The 21,715-nt window shown below is 44.8% G+C and overlaps 1 protein-coding gene across 1 annotated transcript; it reads left to right on the forward strand.

Moving 5' to 3' along the window:
* The first annotated feature begins 1,760 nt into the window (after nucleotides 1–1,760).
* Nucleotides 1,761–2,687, forward strand: LOC125570303 (transcription initiation factor IIB-like). The gene has a single exon (XM_048731848.1). It carries the CDS (start codon nucleotides 1,761–1,763, stop codon nucleotides 2,685–2,687), a length of 927 nt encoding a protein of 308 aa, XP_048587805.1.
* Nucleotides 2,688–21,715: the final 19,028 nt, after the last annotated feature.

Below are 21,715 nucleotides of genomic sequence, written 5' to 3' on the forward strand. Positions count from 1 at the left end.
CAAAAGAGTTACATTATTTATGTGTTCATGTGTTTATGTGTTTATGTGTTGGCTGAGTAAGTCTTATAAACATTAATAAGAGCAAAATCAATGTTATGCTGCTATGATAAGCCTCCGAAAAATCTTATAATATTGAAAAGAGAAAACTCTCAAATACGATTGAAAATGAAAGCAATTTATAAGAAAGCCACTCTCTTTACGCAATATCGAGGAACTAATTAAAAATTTTGGATTGCCGTAACTCCCATGGCGAGGACAAGTTCTTTCTCGGGTAGCTGTGCTTCTCTTGCAGTGTTTTTAATAGTTACGCATACTTTTCTAGTGCCCTCTGGGAATTTGCAAAGTAAAACATACAGAGCAGAACGTTCCCTTTACATTGAAAAGCCTAAAGTCACCATCACTAGTTATTGACAATCTGATGACGGAAGGATTTCTAAAGGATTCGTCTCCTTTTTTCGTCTAGAAAAGGTTTGGCAAAAATTTTCATAAAGTTCCTTGTTTACGCATTGCTATGTTTCCCTAGTGGTGATTTCGATAATAAACAACTCTTCTAAGTGCTTTCTGGGAACTTAAAAAGCAAGACGTTCAGGGCAGAACATTCACTTTACGTTGAAAAGCCTATAGTCACCGCTTTAGTCCTTATCTAATTATCGATTATTTGGTAATTTTCTAAAGGATTCGTTTCCTTATTTTTCGTCTAGAAAAGGTTTGGTGTGGTTACCTTGAGTGTTCTTGCACGGTTCTTGCCACGAGACCAAGAAGAAGAATCGATATTGGTAAAGCCATATTATTTCTTCTTTGACTGGTCAATCCTGTCTGTCATGTCCGTGTGTACATGAAGCATCATTAGGTGATTTAGCCTGGATTCGCACGTTGTAGAACGGAGTAGTAGGATTTTGGCGCAGCTGGCGCAACTTTTTGATCTCCCCAAATTTCATTCCAAAAGTGGCGCAAAAGTCTCCGCGCACCTCCGCCAAGCCTCGCGACCTGCGCATGCGCGAGTTTGCCAGAGATCTCTTGCACGACCAAGCCCACCTGTCAATCACTTTGTCAAGAACCTGTCAATCACTTTGTCACGTGACTACCACGCCAACCTGTCAATCACTTTGTAAAAAAACCTGTCAATCACTTTGTCAAAAACCTGTCAATCACTTTGTCAAGAACCTGTCAATCACTTTGTAAAAAACCTGTCAATCACTTTGTCACGTGGTAGCCAAGCCCACCTGTCAATCATTTTGTCAAAAACCTGTCAATCACTTTGTCACGTGTCGCATCTAGGGGGAGCTCGGGGCTATTCTGGTCTAAAGACGTGTGGGGTCCTAGATAAAATGACATTAAAGACGGAGGTGAAGATTAAAAACGATGCGGCTACAGCCGGCGGTTGTTCGGTGCTGGAGGTGAATGTGAGTAACACTGCGGATGCGGAGCCTGAACACTGCTGTTGTGACGCTGATTACTATGAAGACTCAGAATACGGAAGCTTCGACCCCGTTGGGTTTGTGGCCGGAGCGGCGACAATTGTCCTTGGTGTTCTAGCAATGTTAGTCTCCATGCCACGGTATGGCGAAAAAAGATGGGTGAGATACTAGTCCACGAATGAGGTGTGGAGACTTTAGACCGCACCGCCCCCACGCGGACCCCTTCGGAGGTCTTAGCAACCACACACATCACACCTAGAGAGAGCTCGAGGGGCTAGCCTCTCGGCTTCACATCTAGAATGCCTTTGAAAAGTGGCTTAAAGACATGAACAGTTTAATAAAATGGAGGAACGAACAGTTCAACGTACGGCTGAAGATCGGTCACCACCACCATACAATATCCCCGGCGGACCTGTACCCAGGGTTGACATCCCCACCCTCATGCTGGAATTTGCACTGTTTGACCGAGCCCTCACCGAATACGAGACTAGTAGAGCCTCCTTGGGAGACGGGGATAGTGGTAACACCCTTTGCAATCATGACGACCTAGTCACAGAAGACGGGGTCACTAGTTGCTTAGAGTGCGGGGAACAGATGCAGCGCGTGATCGCGCACGAAAGGGAATGGGGTTTTTACGGACATTCCGACGGCAAACGGTCTTCGGATCCAAGTCGGGTCCAGGTACGTAGGTCTGAGGATAGAAATATTGACAAGGATGTGGAGGGCATGGGTTTTAGCGGGGTAATTGTAGCCAAAGCTAACGAGATATACACTCAGGTGACGAAAGGCCAGATTTTTCGCGGCGACCCACGGAAGGCGATCGTCTTTGCGTGTATTTACTACGCCTACAAGATGTCTGGTAAGTGTCAGACACCGAAAACCTTGATGGAAACTTTTGGATTGAGCAAGAAGAGTTGCCTTAAGGGTCTGAAAATCTTCAGTATTAACATGCCTAAAGATTACTTACTACACGGAACGTCTCCCACCGTTGTGGACCACATTCGCGATGTGATGGATAGATTCTCAGCGTCCCCCGCACAGAAGGGAGAGGTGGTCCAGCTCTACTACAGATCTAAGAACCGCTCGTCTGAGTTGAATCGCGCTCGCCCACAATCCTTTGCGGTCGCTTTAACCTATTACTGGGTACGGCTAAAGGGGGTCGATATTACACTTAAAAAATTCTCCGAAAGAACGGGCGTCTCCGAGTTAACCATCAGTAGGAAAGCGAGAGAAGTGGCCACAGTCCTGGGTACGCCTGGCGTGGTATGATGTTTCCTGATTTCCAGAGAAATCAGGATTTCCACAAAAACTGTCAGTTCGGAGTAGATGTGAATTAACACGTTTTAAAAAAATTCGAAAAAAGTGGTTTAAAGACGTGGATGTAATAACAAAATGGATATGCAAAGTGCTGGAGGTCTTACAAATCTCACCGTGGAGGATCAAGCCGCCACCTTAGCGAGGTGGGGAGCCGCAGACTTTGACACCGCCATGGCGCGCGCGGCGGCGGAGGGGTGCGTCGAGGCCGTGAGGTTATGTAAAGAGTGGGGCGCGTCGGATTTCGACGAGACCATGGCGAGCGCGGCGGAGAATGGGCACGCCGAGATCGTTAAGATGTGTTGTGAGTTGGGCGCCTGTGACTTCGTGTATCCAGCGTCCATGGCAGCGAAAGGCGGGCACGTAGAGGTTTTGAAGGTGATGGACGAGTATTGTGACGACGAAGAGGCTATGATCGAAGCTATGGGTACTGCGGTGGGGGAAGGTCAGGTGGGGGTTGTTGAGTTGTTGATAGATCTAGGTGCCGATGTCGATGTCGGTTGGGCCACCGCTGAGGCGGCATACAATGGCCACGTCGAGGTTCTAAAGTTGCTTAGAGAAAACTTCTGGGAGTTTGACCCGAACTATGCTATAAGACCGGCCATCGAATCCGGTAACATTGATGCTGTGAGGTTGTGCTTGGAGTGGGGCGCGACCGATCTCGTTTGGTCTATGGGCCGCGCACGGTTCTTAGGTCTACACGAGATTCTCGCGGTGATACGTGCGGCGTGGGGGTGGGGTCTTGTGCACGAGGAGCTCCCGGAGAAGCTACACAAGATGAGATTCCGTAGAAAGCTGGAGGACGAACTAATGCCAGTAGCTTGGCATCCGGACAGGTTTTGGGATTGGTGTATGGATGAGCAAGAGAAGGAAATGTTGGGAGAATGCTTCGCCAGGTAGACGCTGACCGGCTAGAAGGCGGGTATCGCGTGTTGGATTGAAAAGTGATTTAAGGACATGACCGGTTTGATAGAAATGGAGAACCAAACGGTGAAAGACTCGAAAGTATCCCCCGTAAAGCGAACAACGGATTATAAGTGTCTTCATGGTAGAGTGAAATATTATTGCAAAGATTGTCACGGATCGCAAATCTGCCCTCACAACCGGAGAAAAACGCGGTGCAGAGAATGTAACGGCGGTAGCATTTGTGAGCACAGACGAGCAAGATATGTCTGTAAAGAATGCAAGGGGAAAGGGATGTGTGAACACGGCAAACAGAGACCCTTTTGTAAGTTATGCGGAGGGTCTCAAATATGCGAACACAATAGACAAAAGCATCATTGCAGAACGTGTAACGGAAATTAACATTGACACACTCAGTTTTGTAACGCGTCTCACGTTACAAAACACATACATTCCTAATCACCCTGACAACTAGCGATTCTGAAAATAGGTTTTGTATTTACATTGAGAGTTCGCGGTCGCCAGGGTGGTCTGGTATGCGCGTGAACAGGTATTGTCTTCTTGCGGTGCGTCACATCCGCTCACATGCACCCCGCATGTTACCGGAATAGATACCAAGCTAAACCAGCCGTGAAGACTGTGATCGTGACAAGGTTATTTTCATGCTGCGTGTTCGTGGGTTTAATCACGTCCGGCTTTGGGTTAGTTTTCGCCTCCGGTTCCGGTTTGTGAGCCGTGACTGACTCGGTATGAGGTAACACAATCTTTGAATGACCCATATTATGTTTTGGGATCGTTTTTATCTCGTTATTTATCGGATTCAGCCCCAGTTTCATATCTGTGGTGGCTTTTTGTAACTTGTTATTATAGCCAGCGATCGAAGTGTTGTTATTTATCACAAGATACGATGGACTTAACCAACAGCCGAGGGCGAAAGCCAAGTCTAGTTTTTGTCTCGCCTGTTGTAAAGCAAACTGATACCGTTGTATACTCTTCGATATACTGTTTTCCACCACCGCGCTTTCAAAGAGTTTCGTGAAGACCTGTTTCGTTTCCTGAGCTGAACCGCTATCACCGACGATCGACGACCGGGTCTGAACTTGCGCGCCTAGAATACAGTAAACAAAGGCTTCGATGCTCTGGTTTATCCTAGACAACCCAGCTTTGGTTAACCCCAGTGATTTTTCCGGAAAGAACCACTCATACTGAAACCCAGTTCTAAGGTCTTTCAGGTACTCAATCTCAAAGTGATTCATGTGTTCGTGGTCGCTTTTGGCAGCGTCCCATTCGTCGTGTAATTGATCAATGGTGCCATAAGGCTTATACTCGTCGTTAGAAGATGACAAGCCGTGATAATCATAGTTATAAACATTTCCCAACCCATGATTTATCGGTCCAAGGAACCGGAAATCGCCGCCAGTTCGGAACTCTGTCCTTAATTTTTGGTAAGCTGCTTCGCTGTAGAAGTTTTTATTCCAACTAAAGAGCCTATCTTTTGGAAGAGGGCATTGTAGCTCGTTTAATATTCGTCTGATAGTGAAAATGATGTGAAATCTGTAGAATGACCCCACTTGAGAGTCGTCAATCATGTCACGCGTCACACCACATCCAGCAGTCGCGCAAAACATAGCAAAATTTAAGGCTTGACTCCAATAACTGAGGTTCGGGGCGTCGAGCCACCTACTAGCCTCCTTTGCTGCTCTGAATACTAGCAAGCTGTCGGTGAATATGTCCCTAAAAACAAAGTGTGTCTTCAGCTTTGGTGTTATAAAAACATCGAAAGAGACGTAATTATTTCTCGTAGGGTTTTCGTCCCACGGCGATATCTTGTACTCTGCACGCGCGTCTAGTCTGTATTGTTTTGGGAACCCAAACAGTTGCTGGATCGTTTCCTTGTATGCTTGTGTGTCGTCGGCGACTAGAAAATCCTGGATATTCTCGGGTTTCCAGCTGTCACCGGGGAAGTGGTATAACGTCTTGACTAGATTCCCATTCTTGTCGAATGGATCGTATTCGTCCCCATTGAAAACGAATTGCACATTGCCGTGCTCGTCGGCAGAGAACCTAAAGCGTGAATAGTAAGGGTACCTTTTCACAAATTCTGTAAACTTCATCTTATATGACATATAAGATGTTTTTAAATCAGTCCTTTACGCATCTCAATTCATAGATCCATCCGACGGGAGTTCTCTCGTACAGAAATTTCACCGAGCGGGTCGACTCGCCAGGTCTTTCAAAATCTCTTCTCTTACTGTTTCCCTCAGCTTGGTAATGTTTACGTTTTTTTCGTCCTCCCTTACCGACTTTTGACGGATCTGGAGCTTTAGAGCCTCAAACTTATCCACCTCGTTCAAGATTAAAGAGAACTCTTCGTCTGATATTTTGTTGTCTTTTAAAGCTTTAGAGACCAGGTCGCGTATGCTATTTACTTTTGCCTTTGCCATCGCCGCTGTTTGGTCGTGCTTGGAGACTTTTTGCGACAGCCGTTTAGAAACCGCCGCACAGCCTACAGACGTAAGACCGAAAACACCGGCCAAAGCACCCAACGGAACTCCGACGACGATACCAAAACCCGACAGAGAAGTCCCCAAACCACTAGACCCAAGAATGACGGATAAGAGTCCTAAGACCACACTTAACTTTGAAAACACGCTCTGCCCTCGTTTATACTTTTTCCTCACGTTCTCGTAATGTTTAACTTCTTGCTCCAAACTTCCCAAAACATCGTGGGTCTTTTGGAGTCTGAAGTTATCACCCGAGGGGCTGACCCCTCGGGGTACGTTCGGGTAGATTGAGTTGTACTCTTCCATAGCTTTATTATGGGGAGAGTTTATTCTTTAAGTGATTTCTAAAATTAGACGTATCGGGTAGAGACCGCGCTCTATTGTGTTTCCGTCACCGCCCTTTATACTAAGACGGAGACTACTCACGTAACCGACTGATGTGGTGCTAACCCGTACCGGATCGCTTGGATTGAGGTATATCTTTCCTTCATCAAGCTCTACACTTGCTAGGATTTGTGAGGGCGCCCCTTGTTGGAGGGAGTCAGACGCGTTCACAAGATCGCAGTGGATAAAAATAGCCTCGTGACCTATCATCTTTATCTCATGGCGAGTGTTTGCTTCCAGCTCCCTGGTCTTGAGCCCTAACAGGCAGGCGAGCGGCTCATTCAACACGACGTTCCGATGAACTTCGAGTGACGAGTCTCTAATAGAGACTGACTTTTCACCAAGACGCATACCCCCATCTATTTGACGTTTTAGCGTCTCGATCGTATACTGCCCCGCGGGGATCCTAAGGATAATGTTCTCACCGTCGGAGACCGTTCCCTCGCTTGAGAGACTGTTACAACGATTATGAAACGCACATCCTCGCAGCGCGATAAACCGCGGCTTTTCAATAGGTTGTTCTAAATAGACAGTAAAGTCACCAACGTTTCCTTCAATGTAGAGTAATACCATTTGTTATGATTTCCGTCTCCTTTTAAATCGTTCTACGGAATACAGGACGACAGCGACGATGAGAAGCCATGCGTTTTTAGCTAAAAAGCCAACAACTTCACCTGCCGTTCTAAATATGAAACTAGCTATAGCACCAACCATTCCTGGGAGTATTTCTCCTAATTTTTTGCCTATTGTTTTCAGACCGTCTCCAACGCCTTTTGCGACATTTGTCAAACCCGTCTTCAGGTTAGAGACGATAACACCGATAACAACACCCACAGCGGTAACGACAGCAGCGACTGTAAATCCGTATTTCTTAAAAATCGCTTTAACACGATCTTTCAACGACATTCTCTCTTCGAGATTTTCTCTCTCCAATTGATTCTCTTCCAAAGTCTCATCTATGACAGAATTTCTTTCGCTGAGCTCTTCATTTTTACGATCTATAGCTCTTAGTCTTTCTTGGTTAGTTGTTTCACTTCGTTCCTCATTATTTTTTCTCATTTGCTCGGTGTTTCTCTCTTCTTCTTCTCTGAGTGTATTACCTGTAGCGTCTAGTTCATCGAGTTGAATCTGAATTTGCTTGTACTTTCCGGATCTGATTTTGTCGTCAACACTCTTCCGCACCGTTCCATCCTCATTATACAACCTTTCTGGTCTAGTCCAACCACCTTTTCTCGCAGAATAGAAGGAAATGAATTGTTTTCCTCTCTCATCCGTTGAAATCTGAACTAAATTTTCATCAAGATCTGGATATTTCGATAACAAAAGGTTTACCCTAAGTGTGTCCGTTGAAGGAGAACCTCCCATATTCTGTAACTTCATGTACTCGGGGACAGCCCTCCCGGGGTTTCGTGTTTTCCATAAGTCGGCCAACCTCCTACTCACATAGCTTGCACCTCTACCAAATCTGTTTGAAATCCTTTCATTCCATGATTCTCTTCCCTCACCATCGTTTGGAATAAGAGAGTCATAATCTTCGTCTACAGTAGTATTCAAATCTTCTCTACCTTCTTCTGTTGTGGGATCAAAATCTATATCCATTTCTTATTTTGTTTGAAAATAAGAAATCTTTAAGTCGTGCCGGCTCATATCCACCTGCTCGCTACATAGCCAAGGGCTAACATTCCACCTCCAACATATGCCATCTCTCCCATCTTTTGGTTGCTACTCGGTCTGTAGTAATCTGAGAGCTCAGGCTCTTTCAAATCAAAATCTGGATGTGTTTGAGCGTATAGTTTGAAAGCCTGATCGGTCTCCTCATCATTCTGGTCTGCACGAAGTTTATTATTATATTCTTCCTCCAACCAATCCTGGTATTCCTGTCTTTTTTTCTGCCAATCACCCATTGCTTGTTGATACTTTTCAAGCGCTTTATCGTGTCTTATTTTTTCTTTATCAACATGAGTAGCGTCAGAAGATAAGTATCTCGCTAGGTAACTCCCTCCAACGAATGCCGTCGCATTAAGAATAGCTCCACCAATCATAAATGCTATACTCGCCATTTATTAATCAATCTATAAGATCTTTAAGTCGCCTACAGCGGTTTTGGCAAAATCTTTTGTGTTTCCAGATAATCTTTCAGATACATACTACCGGACAGGACAGCAACCCATTTAGCGTAGTTTGTAACACTTGACGAAGGGTCGTTGATGAATGACTCTTTCATAGCCTTTTTAACAACATAACCAATACCGGCGGCTAATCCGATGATGACTGCTGAGTCGGTGATCGTTTTCACAAGTTTGTTTTCAGTTGACATGATTTTATTTATTACAGATTCAGATAATCTTTAAATCACAACATTCCTATTTTCGGCGCCGCGTTCGGGAGGTTAGCCCCTCGAGCTCCCCCTAGGTGGGAGGTGGGTCTCCCAAGAGTTTCGGCCTCGTTGGCGTTGATCTTAGGCGTCTTTTTGTAAAAACGCATATACATATCCAATGCGGTGAGCCCTATTCCGACTAGAGCCAGTACAGTTGTAAACGATAGCTCTGGAATCCAAGCGTCCGAGAGGCTATCCCCTCGAGCTCCCTCTTGGTGGGGTGTCTCTACCCGTGCAGCGTCTTCTGAACTCGCCTCCGCCTCGCGTTTCATCTCCCTAGCGAGCGCTTCTCTACACCTCCTATTATATTCGGCAACTCTCTTACCAGAAGCGACTTTTATAGGATCTTTCTCCTTAGCGGCACTCTTCTTCCTGGGGGGAGGGTCCTTTGTGATTTGCTCAACCTCTTGATTTTCGTCAGACATGATTCTTTACTCACTGAATAAAGAATCTTTAAATCACATCATGCTTAAGAGGTTGCTCAGGTGTGCTCAAGAGCTTGCTTAGGTGTGCTCAAGAGCTTGCTCAGGTGTGCTCAGGTGTGCTCAAGAGTTTGCTCAGTTGTGCTTGGAACTTCTTGAAGTTTGTTGGAAGTCTCCTGTGAAGGTGTTAGTTTAACATGCTTAGCGACCCGAAAGAGGGCACTAGCAAGTGCTACCATCCTTCCTCCCTTCAATACCAAGAGACCTGCAAAGTTTGACAATTCGCGTTTAACCAACTCGTCGTTCTGTAAGTCTTTGCTAAGCGCTTCGGTGTCATCTACAGGAACCACGTAGGAAATGACTTGAGACACCACTTGAAGTGCTGATTCTACTAATCCATCAGTAACTTGTTTGCCTAAGACAGTCTGGTAGCGAACAAAGTACTTTTCGACGTCTTTCGCCGAGAGCTTCTTGATATCCCCTAAACTCATGTCCACACCAAGAAATTCCTTCGTAGTCCCAAGAGATGCGAGAATAGCCAGCGATTCTCGTTTGACTTCAACATCGTCTTCGAGAGGCTCACCCTTCGAGCTCCCCTTAGACTTAGGCTCCTCTTCCATATAATCCTCAATGCTTGTCATCTTATTTTGTAAGTAGACCAAGATGTTTTTAAACCACTTCGAGGGGTCAGCCCCTCGAGCTCACCGCGTCGCAGGAATCTCCAAATAACGTTGGAATGGATGCCGTAGGCAGAAACAGAGTCTGGAATACTTTTCAGTTTTCAGCAGTTCTACGAACTTTTTACGAGTCTCGACGTCTAAGTCACCCCCATAATCTTCAAACAGTGTTTTGGTACCGATTTGAGATGGATTATGGAATGTAACCACACAGGCGACGTTATCACGGAAGGGCTTTGCTATGGATGTTAATTGTTGCGTCAATACCCACACTGATAATCCTTCGTGTCTACCTGAGAACGCTAGATTGATAAACTTGTTCGAGCGTTGCTTTAGATCTTTCGATACAGCACAGTCATCCAAAACGAGTAACGTATTTGTACCAGAAAACAGCACCGCACAATCTGTTAGTAACTCGTTAATCTCATCGGTGTTACTAGAATCCGGTGATAATACCAAGAAACGTTTATCCCCGTGAGCAAATCCACGATAGGACTTATTTTTCGCATAAGTCGGACAAATCAACACAATGTATTCAAACACATGCCGGAACGGCCCTCGAAGCTGTTCCGTGAGGTACTTTGTCTTCCCACAATTAGTAGGTCCTGTGATAATACAATGAAAAGGAACTTTCTCCCGTAATTCTTCCATTCTTTTTTGTATTATCACACAAGTCTTTTTTAATACATGATTGCTCTCAAATCCGAGTTCATAACCTCCATCAACGCGTCGGCTACTACAAACATGTAGCAGGTGATGTTTCCCGTTCCTCCAACTTTTCGTTTCATCTCGAGTTTTACTCCGTCCCGCGTGTTGTTCAAGACCAGACCTCCTCCGTGAATGCTGTTATCCGGGTGTGCCCTCAAGTCGACCCACAGAGCAAATTTGTTATTAGCGTAAAAATCCTTTTGCTTAACACCCTCTCTACCGAAACGTTTCTTTACCGACTCCCAGAGGTCCGGCGGTGTCATCCCCTTGGAGTAGAGACGGTTTGGCATGCCATCCACATTAATGTTGATCGATGTGATGCTTGGATTGACAAACTTTTCGGAATCCCTTGCTCCTCCGGTGTAGCTCTCTGTGAACAGGCACAATATCCCTGTCATTGACCTCCTCGGCAGATTAATGTGCTCGTTTATGACACCATCATTAGGTTTGGAGATGGTGAACGTTTTGTGGAGAATGACGTTCTCGTAAAAGAATCCTCTACCAACCTGATAAGCCGACAACGCCTCACTAGCCAAGTATTCACTCGAGATGCAAGCATATTCCAACTCGAGGTTTGTGATTGTGTACGTTGGAGTCTTGACCGTGTCAGCATAAACAACGACGTCGGAAACTGGGGCTAGAGTAATTTCAAAGATTAGCGGATGAGGTAACGCCTTTGGATAAAAGACCCCATGCTCGCCGAGAATAGGATGGTCGAGTGGAATGCAGTACTTGGTGTTGTGAACTGCTGCAAGAGCTACTTCCTTAGCATCTGATGTCGCTTTGTCACCTGCATTTGTCCTGAGCTTCCTCATGTTTTCAGAGGAGATACCTTGTTTTATTCTATCCTCACGATCTTCAGCTTGTAAGTATAAGTCGTGATAGGTTTGGAAGAGATCGTATCTTTGAGTATCCTGTAGTGTTTCTCCACCGAAAAGAATCTTGAGCCTTGACACTAGGTTCCGGCCAACGTTGTTGACGAGAGTACTATTCGCGTGTCCTGTGACGTTTAAGTCAAATAGTAAGGATACACTACCTGGAACAATCACTACATTTTCAGCAAGTTTTGGAATATTTATATAGAGGGTTTCTCCAGGACTTGCCGATGAGGGATTGAATGTAATCCGATTCAGCGACGATTCCGCTTTCAGGCCGAAGGGTTCCCGTGGGATCCTGTTTGGGTTAATTTTTTCTGATATCGCTTGTGCCATCTTTTATTTTAAGAAAAGAGAGATAATCTTTAAATGAGTAACGAAAGCAGGTTATCAAAAATATACTATTCCACCGATGGATACTGGAAAGGGTATTCAGCCATTTCTAAGTTAGCTAGTGTCGCTAAAGTCAGTGAAGCCGAGGCTAAGAGGTGGCTTGAAAAACAGGCGTTGTGGCAGATCTATCTCCCAGCTCCAAAGTATGTCCCCAGACCGCATTGGACTGTGAATAAACCTAATCAGATTCACCAAGCCGATCTGTTGTTTATGCCCCACGATAACGTAGGCAGAAAAACCTACCGTTACGCGTTGGTTGTGATTGATATTGCCTCGAGATATAAAGATGCAGAAGCACTGACTACCAAGGATTCGAGTGGAATTGCTAAAGGGTTTGAAAAGATATACTCCAGAAAACTTAAATGGCCTCATACGGTGATTGTCGATCCGGGGACAGAATTTAGGGGAGAGGTAACGAAGATTATGAAAAAGAAGGGTGTCACCATCCAGCGAAGCGAGGCTGGGAACCATCGCGCACAGGCTTTTGTCGAACGCGCCAATAGAACACTGGCGGAGAGGTTGTTTTCTCATCAGTATGCTCAAGAAATGATTAGTGATGATCGATCTAGAGTTTGGGTGAAACGATTGCCAGATGTTTTGAAAACTCTGAATAGTCAACCCATAAGAATCACTGGCAAAGAGCCTGCAAAATCTATTGGTTTGAAAGAGGTTGATATTGATCCTCCAACGTATAAGCGGCCTGTTGGACTTGATGAAGTTAGACTACCACCGGGGGTTAGAGTTAGATATCTATTAGCTCCTGGAGAAGAGGAAGGAGGTGAACGCAGACGAGCCACAGACCCCATTTGGAGTTTGAAAGTGTTTGATCTATCACGCAGTGTTGTTTCGGTTGGGCAGCCTGTGTTGTATTACCTCTCCGAAGGTGCTCCAAGGAGGTCGTTCGTTAGGGAAGAACTTCAAGTCGTCCCTGAAGATACTGAGCCACCACCTAATAGCGTTCTGAAATGACCGTGAGCGAAGGTGTGAATACCATCATCACAGATGACCCGTTTATCATCCTCATGAGATAGAGCGACCTTGTTCACCGTTTCAGTGTAAACATCATGCTTATGACTTCTGATGACATTCATAAGTCTCATCTGAGGTTTCTTACCAAATAAGCAATCCTTGTAGTCATCGAAACCGATGCTCTTCTTGACGACTGCTCTCTTGACGCCCTTGCATTTCTTTTCTTCTTTACCTTCATCCATCTTGTACGAGTAAAGTTTGGCCCTCAGTCCTACAAATTCTGTGATTTGCTGGCCCCCAGCCTCATCTTTAAACATTCCGATGACTTTCTTGTTCACACCCACCTCAATACCAGATGGGTGACCCTTCGGAAAGTTGCTGGTGTCGAACATGGACCTCACATCCCCGCTGATGTCCTCGTAAAAGTCTTTCGTCTCGATCTCATACATCAGGCTGTCAGTATCAGTGAATAAGAGCTTTGCATCCTCACCGTACTTGGGCTTGACGAAGTTGTAGTGGAAATCGTACATGAGCGTCTTACTCAGGTCCAGAATGGACATGCCCAAGTAGACAGGCTTGTTGAAGATCAGCTTTGTCTTCTTCATGTGGATGGCGGCTAGATTCTCGCAAAAGATGGTGCGATGTTGATAGTTCGGCTTTGATATGAGCTTCTTAGCCTGCTTCTCGTCCGTCACCAACCGAATGTCCACCCTGTTCCTAATGTTCTCCATAGTCTTACCAAAGACGGAGTTGTTCATTAACTTGAAAAAATCTTTCTCAAAATCGTTTGTCGCCTTGGCTCTCAGATCGGTGTTCAAGTCAATGTAGGGCTCCAGCCAAGCAGACTCCTCAAAAGTGACACCCCTGTGAATCTTAGTGACTTTTAGCCCAAAACTCACATAAAGTCTCAGAGTCTCATGGTGGATAACGTACTTTGTCTTGTCGTTAAGGTTGGGGACCAACTTGTCCACATTGCCTAGCCCGATAGATTCCGGGGCTAGTGGGTAATCGTTGTGTAAGTCATGTAGGTGGTGAGGGTACTCCAAGTCAACCTCCAGAATGCATGGGCGGTCTCTCCAACCTGACAGCTCTTGGTCACCCATCCACCTGAAACCGTGAGTCGGTAAAGGGTTGCTCATCGCCCAGCCATACAAATTGTTAGCATCAAGGTAGGTGATATATTTTGTGGGTAGGTCAGGGTCATACTCCTTCATGTAAGGGTTATTTGCCTCCCCATGTCTGTTGCTTATCATGGAGACACCCCCACGGATGCCCTTCTCAATCATGAGCAACATGTCGTAGTCCGTCAGAAGCTCTAGCCTCACCTTGGTGGTCTTCAACGCTGCATCCCAAGCCAACCCTGGCGCTGTGTAGTACCAAGCGGGGTCCAGACCGTAATTCTTGAGACAAACGTCCCTAAAGTTCTCGAAAACGTCAGCTAAAAGCAACACATCCGACTCTAGGTACAGATTGTGGTAATCCCTCATGGTCCCCATCCCAAAGACCTCCCACACTCTCCGCGCGTGCAGGTGATCCTCCTCCGATATGTCGGTGTCGTTGAGTTTGGAGTGGAATGCCTCTCTCTGTGGGAGCTGTGTTGCGTCGAGCTTGCTAAAGCCGTCGAACCAGTCGTAAGGGAAAACACCCTTCCTCAACAACAGCTGGAGCTCCTCCCCCTCATAGTACTCCGCCAGGTTTTTGAAGCACTCCCTTGACATATTACCCACTAGACTGTCGAGACTGGCCGACATAAACCTGAAACTGTCGATAAATCTGATATCACGTTTAACATCAATCTTGTTGCCCTCCTTGTTCGTGAAACTGTCGACTACAATCTGTTTTGTGAAAGAAATATACTTTTCCTCGTTATTAGGTATACAGTTTATTTTACCTTCCGATGTACCAAGGTTCTTGATAAATAGATGGCTGTCGTACCCAGACAGATTGTGAAAGATAACAGGAAAGAACTTTGGAATTTTGTGATCTAAGTTGCATGCGTTGTGAGCAGCACCTCTGTACTTTCCGGTGAGGTGGCAATGGTCCAAAACCTTGTCTCCCCCTAATTCACCCTCACAGATGTGGCAGTGAGTGGCGTCGTTATAGGCGATTTTGTCCTTCGGAGTCATTTTCACCTTCTTAGGGAACCTGAACTTATCGTAAATTTTCTTAATGTCTGACTCCAAAGACTCTACGAAAAGCTGTGGGATATCTTCGTCTGGAGATTCAGCTGTGTACCGTACAAGCTCGGGTGGGGATATATCTCCGTCGAAACACTTGATGAGATAGCAGAAACCAGACGGTTTGTGTTTCTGGTATTGCTTAGTGAAGCTTTTACTCCCATCTGGGGAGCAAGTGTCTATATTCTCTGTGAAGCTCTCAAAGTCGGCATAGACAACAAAGGGGACGCGCATTTTTCTGTTGTAGTTTTTGAATTTAATGTGGGGTAGATTTCCATCCTTATCTATCTTAGGCATCTCTATTCCAACCGCTTCATGATTGCCGCAGCATTCAGAATGTTTTTCTAATGATTGTTTGCACCGAAACGAGTTCAGACATCTACAGCATAAAAAACGAGTATGATGAAACTCATCAATTTGAGTAGATACTAATCTCATCATATTCTTTATCCAGCAGTAATGATTCGTCTCATCATCCGAGATGAGAAGTAAGTTGATTGCATTATCTGGATCCTTCTCACTGATTCTCAATGGATATATTTTGGTTTCGTATCCAAACACATTAACCGTATACTGGTTCTGTTTCTCGAACTTGTCAATCTGTTTTAGTGAGACGGGGAACTCTATCCCTGACCAGTCGAATTTCTCAGAGTCCTCTATCATTTGTCTACTGAACCTTTGAGGATCTTTCTCCCTAGGATACACAGCAGAGGTTACTGCCCACTTGAAACATTCGTGATCATTCTCGTTCTTAACATTGATGATCGCCTTCTTAGACGCTAGTTTCGGCGGCAGCGGAAAATAGGAAGACCCAGAAAGCGGTTCAAAGGGGTCTATGTTGATGTCAAAGTATTCCACTTGGTCAAACTGCCATCCGGAGCCTTGCTTCTGGAACAGCTCAACTAATCCGAGTAAATAATTTGTCATCGTATCGAACAAATCAGAGAGATCAGTCGACTCTGTCACAATCTCGGGCTTTTCTGTATGAAAATATCCCAGTTCTTCTTCGATCTGAGCTGTAGCCGGATCCTCTTTTATAAACCCGCAAGTAAAGATAAACTTCACTTTGATAGGCTTTTTTTGTTGACTGATGAGCTCTAAGACTTTCGGTTTGATTCTGGCGATGAATGTCTTGGGGTCGTAACCTCTCTGCCCGGCTATTCCGTGGGTTTTAAGATACCCCTTCAACGCCGTCTGTTGTTCCTTGGGTGTGAAGCGATCTTCCACCTCCTCGTGTAGACGCTTAATCCTCTCCTTCAGACGTTCGACCCGTTTATCTGCAGCCTCTTTGACGGTCTTTTTGATGGGCTCAGGGACATAAGATAGTATCCAATCCGCAAACTTGTCTAACTCGCTCTTGATCAAGTTGGCCGCCCTGTTTGCAAAATGCTTGAGTGATTGGACGCGGGAACTCCGTGGGGGTTGGGAGGGTTTTAGAATAGGGACATTAATCTCAGGTATCGGGCCGTCGAGAATACTCTCCGACGTGTTGGACGGGGTAATGCGGGGTGGTCGTGGCAGCCCTTTGACAAGTTTGGGTAAAGGAACCCGTCGGGGTGGTGGTGGTGGTGAAGTGCTGGTCAGCGCCCCGACGAGCTCGTCTCTCCGCATCCAGTAATATCTTGGGATACCCCGCTCCTTGGCGAGGGCTTTCAGATCTTTCACCTTCAGGTTCTCCATTTCTATCAAACCAGCCATGTCTTTAAACCACTTTTCAAAAGCTTTTTTAGATGTGAAGCTGAGAGGCTAGCCCCCTCGAGCTCCCCCTAGATGCGACACGTGACAAAGTGATTGACAGGTGGGCTTGGCTATCACGTGACAAAGTGATTGACAGGTGGGCTTGGCTATCACGTGACAAAGTGATTGACAGGTTTTTTACAAAGTGATTGACAGGTTCTTGACAAAGTGATTGACAGGTGGGCTTGGCTATCACGTGACAAAGTGATTGACAGGTGGGCTTGGCTATCACGTGACAAAGTGATTGACAGGTTTTTTACAAAGTGATTGACAGGTTCTTGACAAAGTGATTGACAGGTTTTTGACAAAGTGATTGACAGGTGGGCTTGGTCGTGCAAGAGATCTCTGGCAAACTCGCGCATGCGCAGGTCGCGAGGCTTGGCGGAGGTGCGCGGAGACTTTTGCGCCACTTTTGGAATGAAATTTGGGGAGATCAAAAAGTTGCGCCAGCTGCGCCAAAATCCTACTACTAACGGAGATAGGTCGTGATTCTTTTGAGTGCCGAAAATGATCGCTCGCTCACGGCATTCGTTGCCGGCATAACAAGTATAATCTTTCCAAGTGTGCAGATATCAGATAACAAGAACTTCCGCTCTTCACCGACATTTTCTAGGAGTGTTAGCAGATTATGAATATCAAATCTAGATTTGTCAAATTCCATCGACTCTGTAGTTTGCGGCATGAGGGAAAGCTGACTCTCCAGTTTATACGAGTAAACATCTGAGTCACCATACATTGACACCACTTGAGCTAGCTCCTCGCCATAGCTTCCTCTTTTCACATATTTTAAAAGTACCTCTTGGATATTCACATAGATTTGAAAATCAGTCTCATTGAACCTCGAGGTTATGCATTCTGTGGCCACGTCAATGGTGGAAAAATATATCTGCCTGTAGTGGTCCTTTGCGGAAGCTGGGTAATAGTTGGTTCCTTGTCTACCAATCTTTTGCCTTGCTGGTACTCGTCTCTGTCTGGGAAGGGTTGGGTCCTCGATACTCGAAAATTCTGCATTTTTTCGTTGTAGTAGGCAAGACCAGAAAAGATCGAAAGCACCATCGCTCCGATCTTTCGACTGTCTCAAGTGAGTCTTTGATGCATTTTACAGATTTTGCAGCATCGCCGACCGCCAAATTCAATGCGTGGCCACAGCAATGAGTGTACAAACACTTGCCATTTAAAGCTTTTATCTGGGTAGCCACCCCTGTTCTTTGTCCAGACATGGTCACAGCATCACCATAACACTGCCCTCGTGCGTTTTGTATGTTGAGGTGCATGGTAGCCAGCACACCCTTTAGCACCCCAACAACATCTGCCGTCGTTTTCTCTAGGGGATACATCCCTATGAAGTATTCGTGCACTATAAAATTGTCATCTACCCAACGGATACAAATAACTAGCTGTTCCTTGCCTGAGATATCTGCTGTTTCATCGGCCATGATGGTGTAGAAAACAGCATCTTGGATATTTTGTCATATATCTCGTAGCTTGCCAAGTTCCAAGGCTTGGAGGATCTCGTTCTGTATTACTGGAGCAGTGTACTTGTCGTCTTTCCTTTCCAGCCACTGATTTTCTTGGGATCGCAATTTTGGCTGTTGGTAGAAAATCGAGTTTTCCTCGCTTGCTGTGTCTGTGTTCCATTCATCCCGCAAAGGCAAGGCCTGGGGAGCCAAATATCTCACATTCGATCTCATAACTCGCCAACATCGCCAAGGGGTGTCGTAGGGGCTGAAACGAAACGTTCAACCGCCTCGAGGTGAGAATGGGAGGTCTAATGTTTACGAAATCCCTTTTTCGCGTCCATTGCGTGCTTCCAGTTGCTAAAACCATTGCGCGTGAAAGCCGGATCAGCGTTTGCAGATGAGAGCAAGTTATTTTTTAGCGAAGCGCCGCGTGAGCGGAGCCCCTTCCCTAAGAAAAAGTGGTATATACGAAAAATGTGGTAACAAATATTGGTAACCCATCGACTCGAGTTTTGGTGACGCGATGTCCGTCCGTCCGTCCCCAAAAAGCATCGTATGACAACAAAACTTGGCAGGTGTCATGTATTTGTCAAGGGAGGTGCAAAACTGTGGTCACCTGCCTTGTGACGTCATCGATGAGGTCACTAGAAGCAAAATATGACGACGTCATCAAAATAAAAAAAATATTTATATTTCACGAAGGAAACATCGTATTGCAACCAAACTTGGTAGGTGTCATGTTGGTGTCAAGGGTGGTGCGACAATATGATCACGTGTTGTGTGACGTCATCGATGACGTCACTTAAAGCAAAAACGTGTTTAAAAGCAAAATCATTCATATCTCTTAAGAGAGACATTGTTTCACAACCCATATCAAACATATTCCCCACGGAGTGTCCTTCGTATGTATTGTCTTATATTAACATAGATGCCCATATTTAGAAGAGCTTAAGTTTTCCCGCTCCCCGATCTCCAGAAAACATGGTGAAAAATACTGATTCCTGTCAATTTGAGACTCCCGGAAATAATTATTAAGCAAAACTTGCTTTCTTGGTGAAATAATTTTCTTACTAATCCTATAAAGTCCTTAGACCCAGGCCTCTAAAAGATTGACCGAGCAGGTTTTAAGGTAACCCAAATATTGATATGAAACTCGGTAGGTGTCATGTTGGTGTCAAGGGGGTGTTCAAATATTGTCACGTGATTGTGACCTCATCAATGACGTCACTAGAAGCCAGATATGCTGACGTCATCAAAATATAAATAAACAATTATATCTCGTGAAAGAAATATTGTATAACAACCAAACTTGGTAGGTGTCATGTATATGTCAAGGAAGGTGCAAAGATATGGTCACGTGATGCGTGACGTCATCGGTGACGTCACTTTAAGCAAAATTATCCCGATGTCATACCTATATTCTTATCTCCTAAACGAAACATCATATGTCAACAAGAGAGCATAAGATAAAAAAGGGACACTTTGGTATTACCCGCGCGCCATGTCGATTCCGAATCTGGCAATTTTAAGTAACCACCACCCCTTCACGGCGCATGAGCATTTTTACTCACCCTACCCACGCGCTTTGGCATTTACATCTTGTTGTTTGCCGCATAATGTAATAAACATTGGTTTCTTGTAAATTTTGGGATTACTTTTATTTGCGTTTTCATCGTCTTCGTGTTATTCCTAATAGAGATTATAATCAATAGCAATTCTTAACCCTAAGAGATAGTACATTGGTGTGGTCGAAGCTAACTTTAAAAACTAAGAGCACTAAAAGCATATAAGCATATTTTCAGTATTCCTGAATCAATTGCGGTCCTCTTAAAATTCCCTGACCTCATCTGTTTTCTGACAATTCTGACCATGAACCCCCTGATATTCAATATAGGGGTCTAGTGTGTCCATGGCTCTCTACGAGGGAGTCAGTGCCTTAGACAATATTTGACATTTTCAACAACAAAAACGAAAACAAATCTATATACACCTATTTGAAAATATTCTGCTATTAAAAATACCACGGGAGTCGTCTGCTGAATGTAGAAAAATTTGAATAACTTTTGTGATTATATTTCTTTATTATTTTTATTCCTGCAATAAATACAAGAGTCGGCAATGACTAAACGAGTTTCAACTACAAGCGTGTAAACTGATCACGTGACTTAAAATATCAATCGAACTTTCGTGACATTCTAACGTCACGGTGTGCCGTACGTCATTTGCACTGACAACTTTGATTGAAATAAGTGTATGGCTCAGATATTGAATGTATTCTATCTTTGATTTTAGGTAGTGCGTCAATCTTCATATAAGATAAAGTTATTACCCTTTGCGTTATAATATTTCGCGTTAAACATTTGCCCCAAGTTCGCTCCAAGACTACATTTTGCATTGAAATTCATTAGATTTTGCGTCAAGATTACATATTTGGCTTAATTTATCACATCATGCGGTGTTAAAGGGCGACAAAGTTTTAAGGTAGTACATCTAGCGAATAAATACAATTTGCAGATACCTCAATTAATTAAATTAATCAATCTTAACTCTACAAAAAAAATGACAAAGAAAATAAGGGTATTTTAATCCCGCCATTTAATAAATAAATTTCTGTGCATGTTTATAAGAAGCTTTCATCCTACTCCCTGATCATGGCCATTAAAGCGACTCTCAATATTTTCATAGTCACCGATGAAAATGGCTTATTATCCGTGTTGTAGTTATTCCCGTCATCTATCCCCAGCACTCTCCTTATGAAGTTTTAACAAGCATTTCGATAGAAGGGCCGTAGCACGACTCTAAATACTGAGGGGGGGCGGGGGGGGGGGCTCAGCCACGCCTCTATTGGTCATTTCCTTGTAATTTTTGAAAATATAGAAGGGGGGGAAGACATGCCCCCAGTACCCCAACCCCTGCTACGACCCTTTCCCGTGGGGGGGAAGAGGGGATGTTCACATGCATTCGTAGACCTCCACCCTCAAAGCAGGCCGCCATTCAAAAGTAACCGCGATGATCCGGATACCACGTGCAACAATGGGCTGTGCCAACACTCCGTAGACAACAGTGTTCCTGTTTGTGTTTCCGGGAAAGACCTGGAATAGAGAACAAAACATCAGTCAAAACCAAACCCAACACATCCCTTAGTTGTTTAATTTGCAAGGCAAGTGCTCGACTCTTATTGTACAATGGGCACGAGATACTGTGAAATGTGTCTTAGAGTTGACTATCATAGAGTTGAAAGTTCCAAGCACGACTAGTTCGACTCCACAAATTTGCGGGCGGCGGAACAAATATTTTGAGGAACAGGTCCGTTTTGTGCCCTTGAAAATATCTATCTGGAATTTATTCTTGTGTAACGCTGGTCCTCTTCCCTCTCACACAGTTGCCTTAGGGTGTG

The sequence above is a fragment of the Nematostella vectensis genome, chromosome 8, assembly GCF_932526225.1.
Source record: "Nematostella vectensis chromosome 8, jaNemVect1.1, whole genome shotgun sequence".
Taxonomy (NCBI): Eukaryota; Metazoa; Cnidaria; class Anthozoa; order Actiniaria; family Edwardsiidae; genus Nematostella; species Nematostella vectensis.

Excerpts from the sequence above, each read along its gene's own strand:
- LOC125570303 (XM_048731848.1), top strand. The coding sequence starts at position 1,761 with ATGGAGGAACGAACAGTTCAACGTACGGCTGAAGATCGGTCACCACCA.